Genomic DNA, 18,156 nt, shown 5'->3' with positions numbered 1-18,156 from the left:
TATAATATATATCCACACAAAAATATGTTAGTATGTGAAAAAATGATTATATGTAGTTGTTGTTTGTGGGTTCATTCGGTTTGAATATATAATATATCATATTGTTTGCGGATTTAATCGATATGAATATATTATGTATGGGGTTGTTGTGGTTTGAATTGGTTTAAAATTTAAATATATCATATATGGGGTATATTTATTATTTAATAATTATTTGTATATCTCATTTAATATGCTTTAAGTTAAAAGTAGATGTCATGATTATGAATAATAATATAGTAAATTTGGACGGAGAATATGTTTATCATCCTAACCTCATTCTACGAGATTTATTTTACTATTATTTTCACCCTGTTTGTTTCGGTAAATTTTTGTGGATCACCATTGTATCATATTTTATACAAAAATAATTGATAAAATTATATAAACGGATTTTTTAATATTATATATATTAAAAATTTATATTATTATAAAGATATAAACTTAAAATTTTTATAAAATATAAAAAATAAATATATTAATAATGTTATATATTTAATTGTGTTTATCAGTATTTATGACATAATTTTGGACACAAATAACTATCATGAACCATCTCTGTATCGGTCAAACTTCCTATAACTAGATCTAAAACTGCACAGATTTTCATCCTATTAACGGTGAGGCCATTATAATATCTTATATTAAAAAAACAAAAACAATAATTTAAATTTTGACCAATCATATATATATATATATTAAATAATTTATAATAAAAAAAGTTAACTAATTTTTAAAACAATTAATTAAACAAAATTAAATTTAAAAAAATAAGACCAATATTACAAACTTAAGATATATTAATATTATATTTATTTTAAAGATTATTATTATACTTTTCAACTTCTACATAGATTCAATGTGATGTGCAAATTCACTTTTCAAGTTTAGCATTTACCCATAACACAATGTAAATCTCCACATTCATGAACATTAAGTCACTCTAAGTCCTATCGAAAATTTCAATTGTCCGTGATAATCATCAAATCAATTAAGACAAATTTTCACTGATTTTACAAGTAATGAATGTTGTGAATTGAGAATATATACAATAATAATGTAAAAGTATTAACAAATGGGTATGAATGTATTATAAGATCATCTAAATGTCTTCAAATTAATGAAGTAGATATTGAACCCATTGTTCAACAACAGTTGGAGAACCATACCATGGCCTTGACAATTCATCCGAGCCAACAGGCGAATGGTAAACCCCATCCAAACTTATATTCATCGCTCCTTCCAAATGAGCCCACGTTTCGGGAACTATCCCATCTCCCCATACATTTGCCTCTCCACATACCTGTCAAAAAAACGAAGGAGGTTAGCAGAGCATCTCATTGTCATAAATCATAATCCACATTTCCATTAAAGTGTTTTAAATAAAAATCAAACATGTTCTTATGTTGTATAGTTTAAATGGTAAGAGTTTTGAACTAAGAGGATGATAGAGCATCTCAAAATAGTAATCTTTCACTAATAGTTCAAAAGATAGTTTGGAAAAGGCTCAATCCTTCTTACATATTCTGAACATAGAATTCTTTACCTGTTTGTATCCTTGACCAACAAACCGCTCACGAAATGTTGGGACAGGCTTAGGAACCATATCTACTTCTACATCTGAGTTCCCAAATAAACGAGCCCCTTGGAGATATCTATATGGTCATTCATCAGCCAACTTTCTAGTTTCCAGACCAACACGATATAATAAGAAATTACTGTTTTACCTTCCAGCTACACAAACATATCTAAGTTCAGGAGTATACACAGGTTTTGAACAATTTTTCTCGACGTAATTGAGAAGGCCTCTAGTTTGATCAATAACACCAGGTATACCCTTTGGAGCCGGCCTAATGTAATGTTTCTGAAACATTAGCTAAATTTAATAAAATGAATTTTATTTTCTCAAATAAAAAACATACAGATGGGGAGTTCCTAGTGTCAATAATAAGGAAACACGAGAAGCTGTTTCGTATTCTTCCATGTAAACACGCGCTAACCATCCTCCTGCCGAGTGTCCAACTAAAGATAATGTCCCTCCTGCAATGATAAGTTCTTTTCATTACTACAATTGCCCGATGATACAAACTTCATACTTCATGAAGAGGCAAAGAATTCTTAGATAAGGGTAAGTTATATGATGAAATCTAATGAAGTTGGATTCGAGAAAAATACCAAATTTCTCAAGAATTGATTCATGATTCATTCAAATAGACATACTTTAGATTTATTTGAATAGCTTGAAGCTAATATAACAAACCTTGAGCTAGTTCTTTGGCTTCACAAACAGCTTCATCAACCCTCTTCAAATACCTTGAATCCAAAATCATACTTCTTATAATAAGTGAAAATGGAAAACAAGAAGAAGAAGAAGAAGAAGAGATGTTACCAGTCAAGAACAGGGCGAGGACGAAGAGTGCCTCGCCAGTAATTTGGATCCACTAGACCAGCAGCATTTCTCAACCAATCAATCCTTGAAACTTTAGCAACAACCGTTTGAATTCCATAATCATTCAAAATGATCTCCAGATTCTTGTAATCGCTTGTATTGTTACCTAAACCCTAGAAAAAAGACAAATCGTGGAAAATGAACATTTTAATTGATTGAGAGAAAGAAAGGAGACGATGGTGAAGACTCAACGGGAAGGATGACGGCGGGTCGATGATTAACAGCGATGAGTTGGGGAGTGGGTTTTTGTTGTTCTTGTTGAAGCTGGTCAGGCATTGCAGAACAACGGAAATTCAGGTTTTTGAAATGGTAATTTAGTGGAGAGAGAAACTGCGGTGCCGGCGACGGCGACGGCGACGGCAGTGATAGATATGAAGCTACCATCGACACCATCTTCTCCGGCGATTACCCGCCACCAGTTTTCTCGAATTTGCTTTTGGCTTCCAAAGATTGCTACTTTAGTGGCACACTCTTTAGATATTTTTTTTAAAACTTAGAATGAATAATTTGGTGCAATCTAAAAAAACAAATGTATTAAACATACACGAAATTATTTCGTAAGTAAAAAAATGTTTACTTAACGAACAAACATAATATAAAATTTAACGTTAACAAGTTCACAGATTCTCCAAAAATTAATAAGTTCACTAACTACTCCAACTCGTTGTGGAGTAAACACATTGATTGGTGGAACGTTATCAATAAAAAACATACAATTTTTTTTGAACCAAATAGTCTACTATAAAATAATTAGAATAGGAACTCATCAACTCAATCCCACCGAGCTCACGATTTTTATAAAAATAAATATCCCAACAACCGAAGATTGACTGAGACACCACTCCCTCAATTCTAATTATGTTTTAAAATAGACTCTAAATCGCAAACAGTCATTTACAATGCAAAAACAAGTAATGTGTCGGTTTCACCTATTCACAACACATTCTGCAGTGATTAACCATAATGTATATTTTTTTCATTCATTTATTATTTTTTTAAAATTCCTCCATCAACAACACACATCTAACAAAATGAGATTTTTAAAGAAAATTTAGAATCTCACAAATTCTCCCATAAAAAATTATATAATACCATCACCATAGATAATATATATCAATGATCAAACCTTAAAAAATCATATCTTGAAATGATTAGATATCACACAAAAATTTATACTTTATTTATTTATATTTAATTTTTAATTAAAAGTAGCTATAAGAAACTCAATCTTCCTAATATAATTATTTGATTTATAAGAGGATGATTGTTGTATTTGAGTGTTTTTTCTAATCCATAATTTAACTAAAAACAATTTTAGGAAAAATTAAATTACAAACTTCTATTAAATTAAAGATACTATTTCACTTATTTACTCTATTCAAATATAAAATATTATAATAAAAAATAAAAAAATAAATCTCAAAATTCTAAATGAAATGAATAACTTTACTAATTGAAATAATATTGACTAAAATCTTTGACTTTGAAGCTTATTATAGACTTTGAAAAATATATTATTGTAATATTTATTATATTTTAGATAAGTACCCTATAACTACATTAAAAAAAATAATGTAACCTAAGAGGTGATTTGATCTTCCATTTATTTTTTACACTTTTATTAGTTTTTTTTATCATATCACTGTTATAATCATCAACTAAAATATTATTATTCTATTATGATAAATTTTAATTTTAATTATAAACAAAATATTTTAATAATTATTTTAAACAAATATAAAAAAACTCATTTTTATCATACAAAAATCCATAAAAAAAATTTAAAAAATCCAAAATTAAACTATCTTTAAGTATAATATATAATGATATTTATAGTACATTTCAATTTAAGACATTCTTAATTAAAAATCGAATTAACGTAAAATTCTTTAGACATACTCGTGTTATTTAAACTACCATAATCTATTAAATAAATTAATGGTAGAAAACTAGTTTGACCTCCATTTAAGGAGTCTAATATAGAATTGAACTCATCAAATTTGACTATTTTAATTGGAACTATTATAAAATATTTATGTTTATGTCCTCTTTGTATTAGTGTATATCCATAAAAAAAAAATTATTATCAACTAAATTTATATTATTTTATTTTTTAAAATAATATTCTTGTATAAATTGTTTAATAATATATTAATTCTATGCAAGTACATAATCTTTTTAAAATTATTTTGAAGCCTATTATCTCAAATTAGTGTAAAAAATTATTATTGTTTGTATTATAAATTTATAATTTGATTAAAAAGAAATCGACAAAACATTTAATATACTTCTAACTATTATTCCTTTCCTAATATTGTTAATTAACTATTTAAAAAAAATGTAAAAGATTATTAGTATTAGGGTGAGTCGGTACCGTAATTTTTTATTCACGTTGTATGCCGGTCTTGGGGTAAGTCCAATAAATCCTCAGGCTAGGGCAGCTCATTTATTAAAAGTCTGGTAAATCTTCAGACTAGGACAGTTCAATTATTAAAAACGATAAATTATTTAGTTAAATTTATTATAATTTTAAACCTTATACCTTAACTTAATAGTTTAAAATGAAAATTTAAATCTATATATCTATTTTTTAGGGTAGCCCAAAACTCAATACTAGCTTTGTGTATACCTTATATAAATTTTCAGTATAAGAAAAATTATACCCCTCGATATTTTGATATATTGAAATCTCAGTACTATACATATACATGTAACGTATCTATTATCGAATATTGACGGTATACTTTTAATTTTTAATTTTAGTATAGTTTCGATATTTTCAATATATTAAAATTAGTACATTGTTAATATTATTCCGCAATGATTCTCGTTTATCTCTTCTCTCTTAATTTGATTCCCTTGTGGGGACGGACTTGAAGAAAGTGGGAAACCGCCATAATTCCAGAGGTTGGCGATATTGAACGCCAATTGCAGGTGTTCTCTCTGTTGTTCTTTCTCCGGTAATACATATCTCTTCTTCCTCTTCCTTTCTTCACGCTTTTCTTCTGTTTTCAATGATGTAATCTCCTCTGTTATTGTTCCAAACGTTCTTTTTTCTAGAATCGATCGTTCGTCTATCATTCGACAGCGTCTGTAAGTTATATTTTGTCTCTTATCGCTACCTAATCAAGGATGATCGTTTTAAGACTAATTTTGTTTGATTTCACTAAGAAACCGCATGTAGGCTGTGCCATAGCATATCGGATTCCTCTTTTTGATAAATTTGTAGGAATTGTTATGATCATGTTGAATTAATCCAACTTCTTGTTATTACTATAAAGTAGAAATTGCAGAAATGATTTTTAATACTATTTTGATAAATTAGATCAACTGAGTTATTGTCTCTATGATGTTTGCCTTTGTATTGTCTTAATCATGTTTCAATTTACAGTTGCTTTTGATTAAGAGTTGAAGGAACATCGTTCCCTAAGCAAGGATGATCGTTTTAAGACTAATTTTGTTTCTGATTTCACTTAAAACCGCATGTAGGATTTGCCATAAATATCTGATTCCTCTTTTTGATAAATTTGTAGGAATTGCTATGATCATGTTGAATTAATCCAACTTCTTGTTTTACTGTGAAGTAGAAATTGCAGAAATGATTATCTTTGATATAGCTTAATTCTTAACACTATTTTGATAAATTAGATCAACTTAGTTATTGTTTCTATGATGTTTGTCTTTGTATTGTCTTAATCATGTTTCAATTTCTAGCTGCTTTTGATTAAGAGTTGAAGGAACATCGCTCCCTAAGTGAGGATGATCGTTTTAAGACTCATTTTGTTTCCGATTTTACTAAGAAACCGCATGTAGGTTTTGCCATAATATATCTGATTCCTCTTTTTGATAAGTTTGTAGGAATTGTTATGATCATGTTGAATTAATCCAATTTCTTGTTTTACTGTGAAGTAGAAATTGTAGAAATGATTATCTTTGATAAAGCTTAATTATTAACCCTGTTTTGATAAATTAAATCAACTGAGTTCTTGTCTATGATGGATATTTGCCTTTGGCTTTTGATTAAGAGTTGAAGGAACTCAATCAATTCAACATGTGTTGATTGAGCAAAATTAATTTCTCTGTTTTGGTAATGATAGGGGTCAAACATGCTTAAACAACCTACACACTATCTGCAGTCGTTAAATTTTGATTACTCTTACCAGTAGTGAATCTTTTTTCGTTTGAAATGTTTATAGTTTTCAAGAAGTTAGATGTTGTCTCATACATCGCTACCTAAGCGAGGATGATCGTTTTAAGACTAATTATTTTTCCGATTTCACTAAGAAACCGCATGTAGGCTTTGCCATAATATATCTGATTCAGTCATTTGTCCTCTTTTTGATAAATTTTTAGGAATTGTTAATGATCATGTTGAATCAATCCAACTTCTTGTTTTACTGTGAAGTAGAAATTGCAGAAATGATTATCTTTGATATAGCTTAATTCTTAACCCTATTTTGATAAACTAAATCAACTGTGTTCTTGTCTATGATGGATGTTTGCCTTTGGCTTTATCTTTTTCCAATTTCCAGCTGCTTTTGATTAGAGTTGAAGGAACTCAATCAATTTCCAGCTGTTTTGGTAATGATAGGGGTCAAACATGCTTAAACAACCTACACCCTATCTGCAGTCGTTAAAATTCGATTACTCTTACCAGTGGTGAATCTTTTTTCGTATGAAATGTTTATAGTTTTCGAGAAGTTAGACAATCTAAAGCTGGCTACTGCAGAATTTGCATATATTAATTTATTCTAAAAAATTGAACATTACCATACACATGATTTCCACAGGTCTCTTAGAATCACACTTCTAAGTTAAAGAAAAAAATGGGAGGTGGAGAGAACAATGTAAACAATGAGAAAGGACTTTTCTCAAATCTTGCTGGATTTGCCATGGGTCACTCAATGGGACAGCACACACCTCCTTACAGTTCATACCCTTATAATTATGGATATTTACCACAAGGATACCCACCATCTGGTGGGTATCCTCCGGGTGGTTACCCTCCTTCAGCATATCCTCCGGCAGTGTATGGACACTCTTCCGGTTACCCACCATCTGCATATCCTCCACATGCCGGATATCCTCCACCAGGTGGTTACCCACCATCAGCTTATCCGGGACCATCATCTTATAATCATCTAGTTCCAGGTATTAATACTCTTGTTTCTTTTACCATGTCATTAATATCGATGCTGATAAACAACTAACAACCGAGTAAACAATAGAAAGAAAGTAGAGAATTAGGATTCAGTTAATCTTTTTCCTAGAATAGCTAAAGTGGAAAGAGTCTTACTTAAGAGATCAAATGCCAAATGTCTTGAGTTTGATTTAGGGAACAAACTATATTATATGGTTTTCAAAAAGAAAAAAATGTATTTTTCCTAGAGAATAGTTTTGCATTTAAACCTTGTATTGATGATGAAAATGACAGAATTTTTAATGAGATACTAAATATGTCTAATTATCATTTTCAATAGCAAAAATATACATCACAAGTTTCATCTTTGAATTTATGTGAGACTAAGAGCTTGTCGGAGAAGAGTTTAAAGAAAAACATTATGATTTTTTTGAAAAAATAGTTTGATAAGGGATATGAGATCATCTTTTTATTTTGGATGTATTGTCCAATATGCCCTTTGAATTGTAGAATTTAGGTCGTTTTATGTGACATGTCTCTTGAAGGTTTTGAATCTTAGCTATAGATTTGTCTTCTTTTTCTTTAAAGTATGCATTATGAAGATTTTTGTGAATTGTGACTGAAAATAAGAGAAAGACAGAAAGAGAAGAGAACAAGACTCAACAGTCAACACTATACAGTCTTTAATTCCAAAAAACACTATTACTAAGCTTCATATCTTATCGTATTAATTATTCGAGTTTTCTTTTTTCGAAGATTATAGAGTTTTTTTTATTAACGCCCATTTGGAAAAGGGTATATTTTGTGTTCATTGTCTTGATTGTGATCCTTATAAGATCATTGGGCTCATTATTTGGAAACACCATCCCTGCCACATTAGATCACATTTATAAACAAAAAACTTAAGGGCTTGTTTGATAGAAGTTTATTTTTTTTTATTTAATTCAAATAACCCCTTATCAATTCAAAAAGGGTACATTGTCCTCCAATACAAAAAAAAACTCTCATATCCCTTGTCAAATGTTTTTTTGTTTGTTTTTGAGAAAACCCTTCCTCAGACAAGGTCTTTGTTTCTCATATAAGTGTTCCCAAAACATATAACACTACCAAAATCGTGTTTCCAAATAGGCTCGATAATATATGCACATAAAGAACCAGAATTTTGTCATGGCTTATGATGAACATTTTGCAGTTTTGAGTTTTGACCGGTTGTTTGAAGTTCAATGTTACTAATTTCTTGTAAAACATTAAAGAAATAATAATGTATTGACAGGGCATGGGTATGGACATGGGTCTGGACCTGGTATGGGAACGGTATTAGCTGGTGGTGCAGCAGCCGCAGCTGCTGCTTATGGGGCTCATCGAATTGGCGGTTTTTATGGTCATCATCCTCATGGTGGCTTCTATGGCAATCATCATGGAAAGTTCAAACATGGAAAGGGAATGTTTGGGAAAAGATACAAGCATGGTAAGGGAATGTTTGGTAAGCATAAGTTGATGAGGTTTAAGAAATGGAAATAATATATTTAGATTCTAAATCTTAAAAACATAAGTAAATAATAAGCTTGTGCTGAATAATGGATTTAATCCAGTAACAGTTTGTGGAAAACAAAAAACGAACAGACCCTTGTTTGATTGTGCCATCATATATATATGTATCTTGAATGTAATATTTGATTGCCATTCTTTCTTATATTGACAAACTATTTGGCCAATTCTGGAAATATTCAAAAGAATAAAGAACACACCTGTAACTTTGTTTGGTTCTGGAATCTATAGATTTTGAGATTTTTAGTTGTCATGGTGTTTTGCTATAAATAAAAGGTTTCTTTGATCAATAGATCATAAAACATATATATAATAAGCATCTTTGACTTAAACATCTTTACTATTTTTCTAAAAAAAACAGTTCAAAATTTCTATTATAAGTGATATATCAATTTTTTTTTTCTAAATTCTATTGCGATCAAAGTTTTTCACATTTCGTCTTTAGATAATTTTTCAACTCAATTCTCAAACAAAGATGCATTTATTATGTTTTATTTTCAGACAGAGAAAGATGTATATAGACATTATAAAATATGATGTCGTAATACAAAATATGGAATATGGTTGAATTAACGGGTTATACAGGACTTACACTAAAATGACGACTATTCCCTTAGTGAGAATAAATTGGGAGTGAGAATAAATGTAATTTTATTTTAAGACGAAATCAGTTTATTAATCAAAATAAATTTTAATCCAAATCTAAGAAACATAACCTAGTTTGAATCTTAGACGATCGATTGTTTGAAATTTTAACATAAAATAAGAATGATTTATATTTCGATTTAGGTTTTTCATTTTGTACTACTTGAAAGATTTAATCTATTTCAAACAAAAATAAATATAATAAGGAGCAATTTTAAACAAAATAAATATAAAATGAGCAATTTTAAACAAAAATAAAAGTATAAGAATCAATTTAACATAAGACCATTTATAGATAGATATTTAAAACTTAGTTGAATGTATATCTGTTAGTTTTTGTTTAAATGCCATGTAGTTGGTCAACATATAGTGACGTATAGATAAAATCTTGGTGTTTATGTCATATAATTTATTTATTTTTGAAAAAGTTTAGCTTTCATTAAATAAAAGAGTATAAAAAACGTTTAATAAAATAACATTGGAAAAACGAGGAAAAGAAAATTGAACAAAACAATGATGTAGTCATATAATGATGTAATTGGTCTACACATATAATGATGTAGTTGTAATTTTAATTTTTATTTGTTTGATTTTGAGTCCATGTGAGAAAAGTCTAGTTAAAACTGTTCACTTCAACTTAATTTAATGTTTTTTAAATGAGAATCGAACATATTATTTATTAATACTAATACTTTTTAAATGAGAATCGAACATAGATTTAAACAAATGATTACGTGAATACGAGTTTTAAAATTCAAACCACTTAATTAAGTTACTAGTTTATATTTATATAAATATTATTAGTCTAAACTCATTTAATAGTATTTATCATTATTCCTCATAGGTTATTTGGTTGCTTAGGATTTATTTTATTATTTGTGTAAACCTAAGTACCTAACCATCATTTAGGTTTCACCTAGATTAATCACTTCATTTGCACTATTTCACTATGTACACAACAAAAAAACATATTTTAAAAATATTATATAATTAATTGGTTTCTATATATATACAACACATAATGTGTATGATTTTATATTTGAATATGAATAAATTTAATTTATTAAAAAATGAAGAAAAAAAAAGTTAAATAAAAAAATACATAGTCGCTTAATCTTATAATGGCATATCAAATTGAGATTCTTTTATGTTAAAATATGATATATTTTATTTAAATTAAATAATAAAATTATTAGTTAATTAACATAAATTTCGTATTACACCTACACAAGCACAACAAGCCATGAAGATGATTACAGCTGTTATCCAACAATTACACCTAATCCCTCTACAAGGCCTTGTTTGGAATATGGTATTTATTTAGAAAAGTTTAATATACAACTATAAAAAAAAATTATGTATCCACTAAGATAGACTAGTGGTAGAAGTCGGCTTAACAGAAAAAAAAAATGTCACGAATTCGATTCAAACTGCGTTTTGAGTTGAAACAAGTTCATAGCTGTATGGTGTGAAACTAGTTCGGCTTAACTAAAAAAATATAAAAAATACGTGGAAAAAAAAATATTTAAAATATTCATAATTTAGGAGAAGGAACGGTAATTCTCCATACTAATTTTTTTTTAAAGAAAATTAATACAACTTCCTATAGTCAATAAAAATATTTAATATTTAAATAAAAATTAAATATTTAAATAAAAAAATCATCAATGTATACATGCTAACTCTATTTTAAAATTTTTGTAATTAAATTTGTATACAAACACTTTAGCTAAATTAGAATCTTAATTTAGTAAATATAATTTTTATTAAAAATATCTTAAATTCATACTAATTTCCTTTTATTAAAAAGTTATATAAAAAAATAAATATTTTTTCCTTGTTTTTTTCAAATAAAGTAAAAATGTAAGGAGTTTGACAAGTGACTATTATTTATTTATTTGTTTAATATTTATTAGAAAATTGTTTCCTAAATAAAGTATTATTTATGAGGGTTTTAAATTTTAAGTTAATTGCAAGTTTTTTTTTTCCATAATAAATTTTGGTAAATACAATTTGATTTGATTTTATGTTTAAAAAATTAAAAAAAAATAGTTTCTTTAAACCTACATCATTAATAGCTAGTTTCATATTGTGTTTTTTTGTTAAAATATTTTGACTTTATTTAATGAAGTTATATTTTAAACATTAAAAATATATTTTAGTAATTTATATTAAATAAATTTCAAATATCTTACTTTTTGGACAAAATCCAAACAAATTATAAAAATCCCAAAATGAAACAAGCTCTAACTTTAACTTAAAATGGTAAATAAATATTATAAAATTAAATGAAGATAAAAAAGTATAACTTTTTTTTTGGTACTTTTGTATATTTATTTTAATTAAAAAAATATTGTCTTTTATTTTTATTATTATTTTATTATTACTTTTTTCCATCTATTTCGTTTCTTCCCCAAATAATAATAATAATAATGGAAACCATTGTTCTTCCTCTCTTTGATTCCTTCATAAGCTTTCTCTAGAGAGAGAGTTCGTAATCAAAGCTTGCAAATTTGTGAGAAATTCTAAGAGGGTTTTGGATTGAATCGGCGATTCATAATCCATAGAGAAATGGTTTGTGAATTCCATTTCTAACATATATTCGGGAGGTTGAAGAAGAAGAAAAAGATTGTATGTATGTATGTATTATGTATATATATATATATATATTTATGTGTGTGTGTGTGTGTGTGTGTTTACTGTTTTGAATGGTGAAAAAGGGTTATGATTTATGAATGATTTTGTGTTGCAGGCTTTATAATTATGGTGGGGAGGTTTGATTTTGAGTGAATTTCAAGTTATAAAGTTGATTTACTGAGATTTGGGAAACAGAGAAAACTAAAGCTTTATGGCAAAGGTTTGTTTTCTTATGAAATTAATCTTTGATTTGATGATTGTATTACTTTATAGAGAACTTAATCAAATTATTGATCATGTTAAGTTGTTACTTGTTAATTTCTGATTCATGTTTAGTTCCCCAATGGGGTTTCTTAATCAAACAAGTAATTGATTGAATGTTTGAAGGAGAAGACCTAGCCATGAAAGTAAAAGCTTCAAATTTTGAAGATGAACAAGTCTCTATAGGAATCTGATGAGAATAATTGTTTTTTTTGAAAACCAGGGTTAGGGTTAGTCCATGTAGATAGCTATCACGACGCTTACTTAGTGTGAATTGTACTTGAGATCTTTGGTTTATTAGATAATAATCTATTGAATCTATTGTTCTATAAGTGCAAAATAGATACTACATGCAAAATGAAGAAAATGAAGTGTTTTCAGTCTAGAAAAAACTCTATTAGGAAAAGTAGTTGATTGTTATATTTGACATACATAACAAACACATTTTTTTATCGGGGATAATGATCCAGATCATAAAAAAATGGGATAACAAATATGCCTTATATGGGTTGTGATGGGTATTTCAAGATCTCAATTTGTTAATGTGATAACAAATAGGAATGTGTATGCTGTCATTATTGTTAAAGCTTCTGAATGTGTATAACTTTCTCATTAGAAACTTGCTAATGTTATAATTTAAAGCGATTCTTTGTCGTTTGCTATTTGGTTCTTTGTCGTTTGGTATTTGGTTCTTAGTCGTTTGGTATTTGATTATTTTTTGGTTCATATCGAGATTATAGTTTATATTTTGCTTCATTTGGTGTAAAGATTATTTTACAGATCATGATCCAAATTATTGTGATATTTTGACTTCATTTGGTATACAAAATTTTCAGGATCATAATCTAAATTATTACACTTTTTTTTTCAATGTGATAACAAATAGGCCTTATATGGGTTGTGATGGTATTTCTAGATAATGTGATAACAAATAGGAATGTGTATGCTGTCATTATTGTTAAAGCTTCTGAATGTGCATAACTTTCTCATTAGAAAACCTGCTAAAGTTATAATTTGAAGCGATTCTTTGTCGTTTGGTATTTGGTTCTTTGTCGTTTGGTATTTGGTTCTTTGTCGTTTTCTATTTGATTCTTGTTTGGATCATAACGAGATTATAGTTTTATATTTTGCTTCATTTGGTATAAAGATTATTTTATAGATCATGATCCAAACTATTATGATACTTCTGGCTCCATTTGGTATACAAATTATTTTCTATACCATTGTGATTTTGACAAACGTAATAAAATGTGATAACAAATAGGCCTTATAACTATAAGGGTTATGATGGTATTTCAAGATCTCAATTTGTTAAGGTGATAACAAATAGACCTTGAATGTGCATGCTTACATTATTGTTTTTACATTTTTCTTAGAGGAAAAATATAAAATTGACCATAACAAGGGCATTTCCCTGTGCAGGCTGACATTATTGTAATGTCCTCTTTTTTTTCTATGACAGGGTAATTGAGTTATGTTGCTGTTTTAAGGAAAATGGATCCTCAAATTTTCATTAGATTATCTATAGATTCCTTAGGATTGAGAATTCCCGGGACAACAGCAACAACAAAATCGGGGATTCGTATAATTTCTTCACCATGTTCATGCGAAATTCGCCTCAGAGGTTTTCCAGTTCAAACAAAGTCAGTTCCCTTTGTTTCAGTTTCCGAAGCAATACATCCAACCAATGCTGCTTCTTCAAGCTTCTATCTTGAAGAATCTGATTTAAAAGCATTAAGAACTCCCAATTGTTTTTATGCTCCTCAAGGAGGGTTTCTGGAGATCATCGTTTTCGCAGGTAGGAAAGGTTCTCATTGTGGTGTTGGGATCAAAAGACAACAAATTGGAACTTTTAGATTGGAAATAGGGCAAGAATGGTGTTTAGGGAAGGCAATGGTTCTCTGTAATGGCTGGGTTGGTATTGGGAAGAACAATGGAAAGCCCGATGCTGAGCTTCATTTACGGGTCAGGTTGGATCCAGATCCGAGATTCGTTTTTCAATTTGAAGACGAGATTAAGCTTAGTCCTCAAGTTGTTCAACTTCGAGGTTCGATCAAGCAGCCGCTTTTTAGCTGCAAGTTTAGCCGAGACAGGTAATCCGAATTCTTTAAATAACGTTCTTATCTATATTATATATATTTTGACAATATTATTACTAATATTTGGAAACATGTTAAATACTTCGCCATTTGGAAACATTTTTTGAATATGGTATTCGGAGATGAAAAATGGTAAACAATTTTTTAGTATGTATTGACTAAGTTATGTTTTCAAACGTGATCTTATCTGGATTCCCATGCAGATGAAATGTGTTTACAAGGAAATTTAGTAATGATTTCTAAACTAGATTCAGATTCAAAAAGTGTTTCCAAACGTGTCAATCGATAAATAAATGCAGGATTCGCTGTGTTTGACGGTTAGTTAGTCAAAATGACCCCATTTCCTATCTAAGTACCTAACATATATGGTTTTGGTTTGTGTAGAGTATCTTCAATTGACGGTTCCGAGCAAGATACAGGCAAACGAGAACGAAAAGGATGGAAGGTGAAGATACACGATCTCTCTGGCTCGGTTGTGGCTGCAACATTTATAACCACACCCTTCGTACCATCATCTGGCTGTGATTGGGTTGCTAGGTCCAACCCGGGAGCTTGGCTAATAGCGCGTCCCGATGCATGTCGTCCCGAGAGCTGGCATCCCTGGGGAAAACTCGAAGCCTGGCGTGATCGTAGTGGGACCCGTGACGCTGTATGTTGTCGTTTCCGCCTCCTATCAGAGAATCTCCCGGAAGATGGGAAAGATGCCTTAGTTTCTGAAGTTTTAATTAGTACGGAAAAGGGTGGCGAGTTTTTCATCGATACTGATAGGCATCTCCGTGCTGGACCGACGCCGGATATTAGTGGCGGAGGGTTTGTGATGAGTTGTAGAGTTCAAGGGGAAGGGAAGAGTAGTAAACCGATGGTTCAGCTGGCGATGAAACATATTACTTGTGTGGAAGATGCAGCGATCTTTATGGCATTGGCGGCTGCAGTGGATCTAAGTATCGAGGCTTGTCGACCTTTTAGGAAAAAGTTGAGGATTAGAAGAGGATACACCAATTCATGGTAATTGAATCTTTATATATTATCCATTGCTGACTTACTGATTATAGTTTGAAGTTATGATGATACATATGTTTTTATGCAAATTGTGATTGAGGATTAGAACAGGAAACTAACATTAATGGTTTATTGACTTTATTATTCTCAAATCTTTATTTTCTCCATTTCTGGTTTGAAGTTATGATGTTTTTGGTTTTGAAAATGGTCAAAAAAATTTTTTTGCTAGAAAGAGCACAAGATTTACCTTAGGATGAGTAATTGTTATCTATGTTGCATTTTCTCACCAATGTGATTTTTATACATAATACACTTTTAAAAAAACATTGTTTAGAAAGTGAGTAGATTCCATATTTGATCACTTAAAATTCTTGGTTATTATTTGTAGGGTTTTATTGGTAGGATGTTCAACCAACCGGTTAAGTCTGGTTTTACTTTTATTTTACAAATCGGTCGATTCGGTTTTACCGGTTTAAGTTTTAAATTTATTAATTTTTTTTTTCAAAATTTTTATCTGCAACATCTTATTATGCTTTCTCTATATTTTTGTTTTGTCTGTGTTATAATATATTAGGTTATAATATATTATATTATTATAATACTATATTATATTTTAAGAGTTAATTTTTTTTTTTAACTAATACTTATATAAATTATATTTAAATTCTTTTTTATACGGATTTAATTTAAAATTTCAAAATAACTAATATATATATATATATATTAGGGGTAAATGAGCTCAAATTTTGATTCGAGTTCGATCAAAATCGAATTCGAGTCGAGTTCATTTTAAATCGAGTTCGAGTCGAGCTCGAGTCAACTCGTTTAAGATTCGAGCTTAAATAAGACTTGCTTGATGTTTCGTTAAGTTTTTTTGAGTCTAATTATATCATTTTTTTTTATTATATTTTACTTTTTAATCAAAATTTGAAATATACCCATTATGAGACTATTTACGGGTCTCCTAAAATCTAATTATCCACCTAACCTTATTTTCTATCTTGTTTTTCAAATTCCAAATCAGTTTTTCAAATTCCAAATCACTCTTTGAACCTTTGAATGATTTGATTGTCTCTAATTTTCTTCTGTTCAAATCTGTATAAAAAAATTGTAGATTTTGATGGATTGAACTTAAGAAAAAAATATATATTACAAATTTTAAATTTTAGAATAAACTTTATATTAATAAAAAATTTTGTTGTTGTTAATTATTATACAAAAACATTATATTTATTTAATATAACATAAAATATACATAAGGGTGAAAAATATTACCGTTATTATAGGTATATTAAAAATATCGTATCGCAATATATCGAGAATATCAATCTTTTTCGGTATATCAAAAAAAGTAAGGTAAGATACCGATATCAAAATTATTAGTACGGTAAATGAGATTTTCAATATTTTGATACATTAAGATATACCAAAAATAATATTTATAAATAAATATATATTATAAAAAATTAAAAATATTTAATATTTAATATAATTACATAAATATAATTTTTAAAAATCAAATCAAAATAAAATATAATATAATATTATTTAATATATTTCATCTCAATGTATTATATTTTATAAGTTATAAAACTATTTTTATTTGTCTATAAAGTGTTTTATTTTTCAAAATAAATCTAATAAAATTTAATATATTTTCAAGTTTATTTTAAATACAATACACGATTTGAATGTATTCTTATTGAAAAAACTCACGACTTCTATTATGTTTTTTTAATATAAGAAATTAATATATAAATATATTTTAAATCGAGCCTTTCGAGCTAAACTCGAACATATGGTTATATGATCGAGCCGAGTTCGAGTTTAATATTAAAAGCTCGATCGAGCTCAAGCCGAGCCAATAAAAAACGAGTCGAGCCGAACTCGAGCTAAGGCTAGTTCGAGTTCGGTTCGTTTACACCCCTAATATAGATTATTAAATTTATTTATAATATATCTAATATATCTCATATTTATAAAATAATTAATTTAAATTATAAAATATAAATATATAATCAAATTATTACCAGTTAAACGAGTAGAAAAATAATTAAATCGAACCGTTTAACTTGTAAAAAGTTGAAATCTTTAAAACCGATTAACCGATAAATGGGTAAAATGAGACCAGTAAGCTATCGGTTTTCCGATTTTTTTCACCACACTAATTATTTGTATGTTTAAATACAATTTATTTTTTTTATAATAAGTTTAATAAATTTTTTTAATCTATTTGAAAATTGTATTTTAAAAATGGTTAAAGTTACTAATGAGGATGTTTATTTATTTTTTATTTTTTTAATATAAGATATTAGTCAGGACACACATCAACTTAAAAC

The 18,156-nt window shown here is 28.3% G+C and overlaps 3 protein-coding genes across 4 annotated transcripts; 2 read left to right on the top strand and 1 right to left on the bottom strand.

Annotated features, from left to right (window-relative positions):
* Positions 1 to 1,015: 1,015 nt before the first annotated feature.
* On the bottom strand, positions 1,016 to 5,569 carry LOC124943936. Its single transcript, XM_047484392.1, has 9 exons — positions 5,362 to 5,569; positions 2,820 to 2,959; positions 2,681 to 2,752; positions 2,429 to 2,601; positions 2,300 to 2,352; positions 1,962 to 2,079; positions 1,767 to 1,889; positions 1,586 to 1,694; positions 1,016 to 1,342 (listed from the first exon to the last, which is right to left on the bottom strand). The coding sequence occupies exons 1-9, from the start codon at positions 5,567 to 5,569 to the stop codon at positions 1,157 to 1,159; spliced, it is 1,182 nt and encodes a 393-aa protein (XP_047340348.1). The 3' UTR covers positions 1,016 to 1,156.
* Positions 5,317 to 9,400, top strand: LOC124942008 (glycine-rich protein A3-like). The gene is made up of 3 exons (XM_047482414.1): positions 5,317 to 5,448; positions 7,279 to 7,639; positions 8,902 to 9,400. The coding sequence occupies exons 2-3, from the start codon at positions 7,315 to 7,317 to the stop codon at positions 9,147 to 9,149; spliced, it is 573 nt and encodes a 190-aa protein (XP_047338370.1). The 5' UTR covers positions 5,317 to 5,448; positions 7,279 to 7,314; the 3' UTR covers positions 9,150 to 9,400.
* Positions 9,401 to 12,296: 2,896 nt separating this feature from the next.
* LOC124941913 lies at positions 12,297 to 15,984 on the top strand. 2 transcript variants are annotated; one of them, XM_047482294.1, is made up of 4 exons: positions 12,297 to 12,452; positions 12,574 to 12,678; positions 14,182 to 14,812; positions 15,203 to 15,984. In XM_047482294.1, the coding sequence occupies exons 3-4, from the start codon at positions 14,214 to 14,216 to the stop codon at positions 15,825 to 15,827; spliced, it is 1,224 nt and encodes a 407-aa protein (XP_047338250.1). In that variant the 5' UTR covers positions 12,297 to 12,452; positions 12,574 to 12,678; positions 14,182 to 14,213; the 3' UTR covers positions 15,828 to 15,984. The 2 variants fall into 2 exon arrangements, with proteins under 2 accessions (XP_047338250.1, XP_047338249.1); XM_047482293.1 differs by having other exon boundaries at positions 12,297 to 12,456.
* The last annotated feature ends 2,172 nt before the right edge of the window (positions 15,985 to 18,156 follow it).

This window comes from Impatiens glandulifera, chromosome 6, assembly GCF_907164915.1.
Source record: "Impatiens glandulifera chromosome 6, dImpGla2.1, whole genome shotgun sequence".
NCBI lineage: Eukaryota > Viridiplantae > Streptophyta > Magnoliopsida > Ericales > Balsaminaceae > Impatiens > Impatiens glandulifera.
The sequence above is the reverse complement of the archived record's forward strand: the minus strand, read 5'-3'. Positions and strand labels throughout refer to the sequence as shown.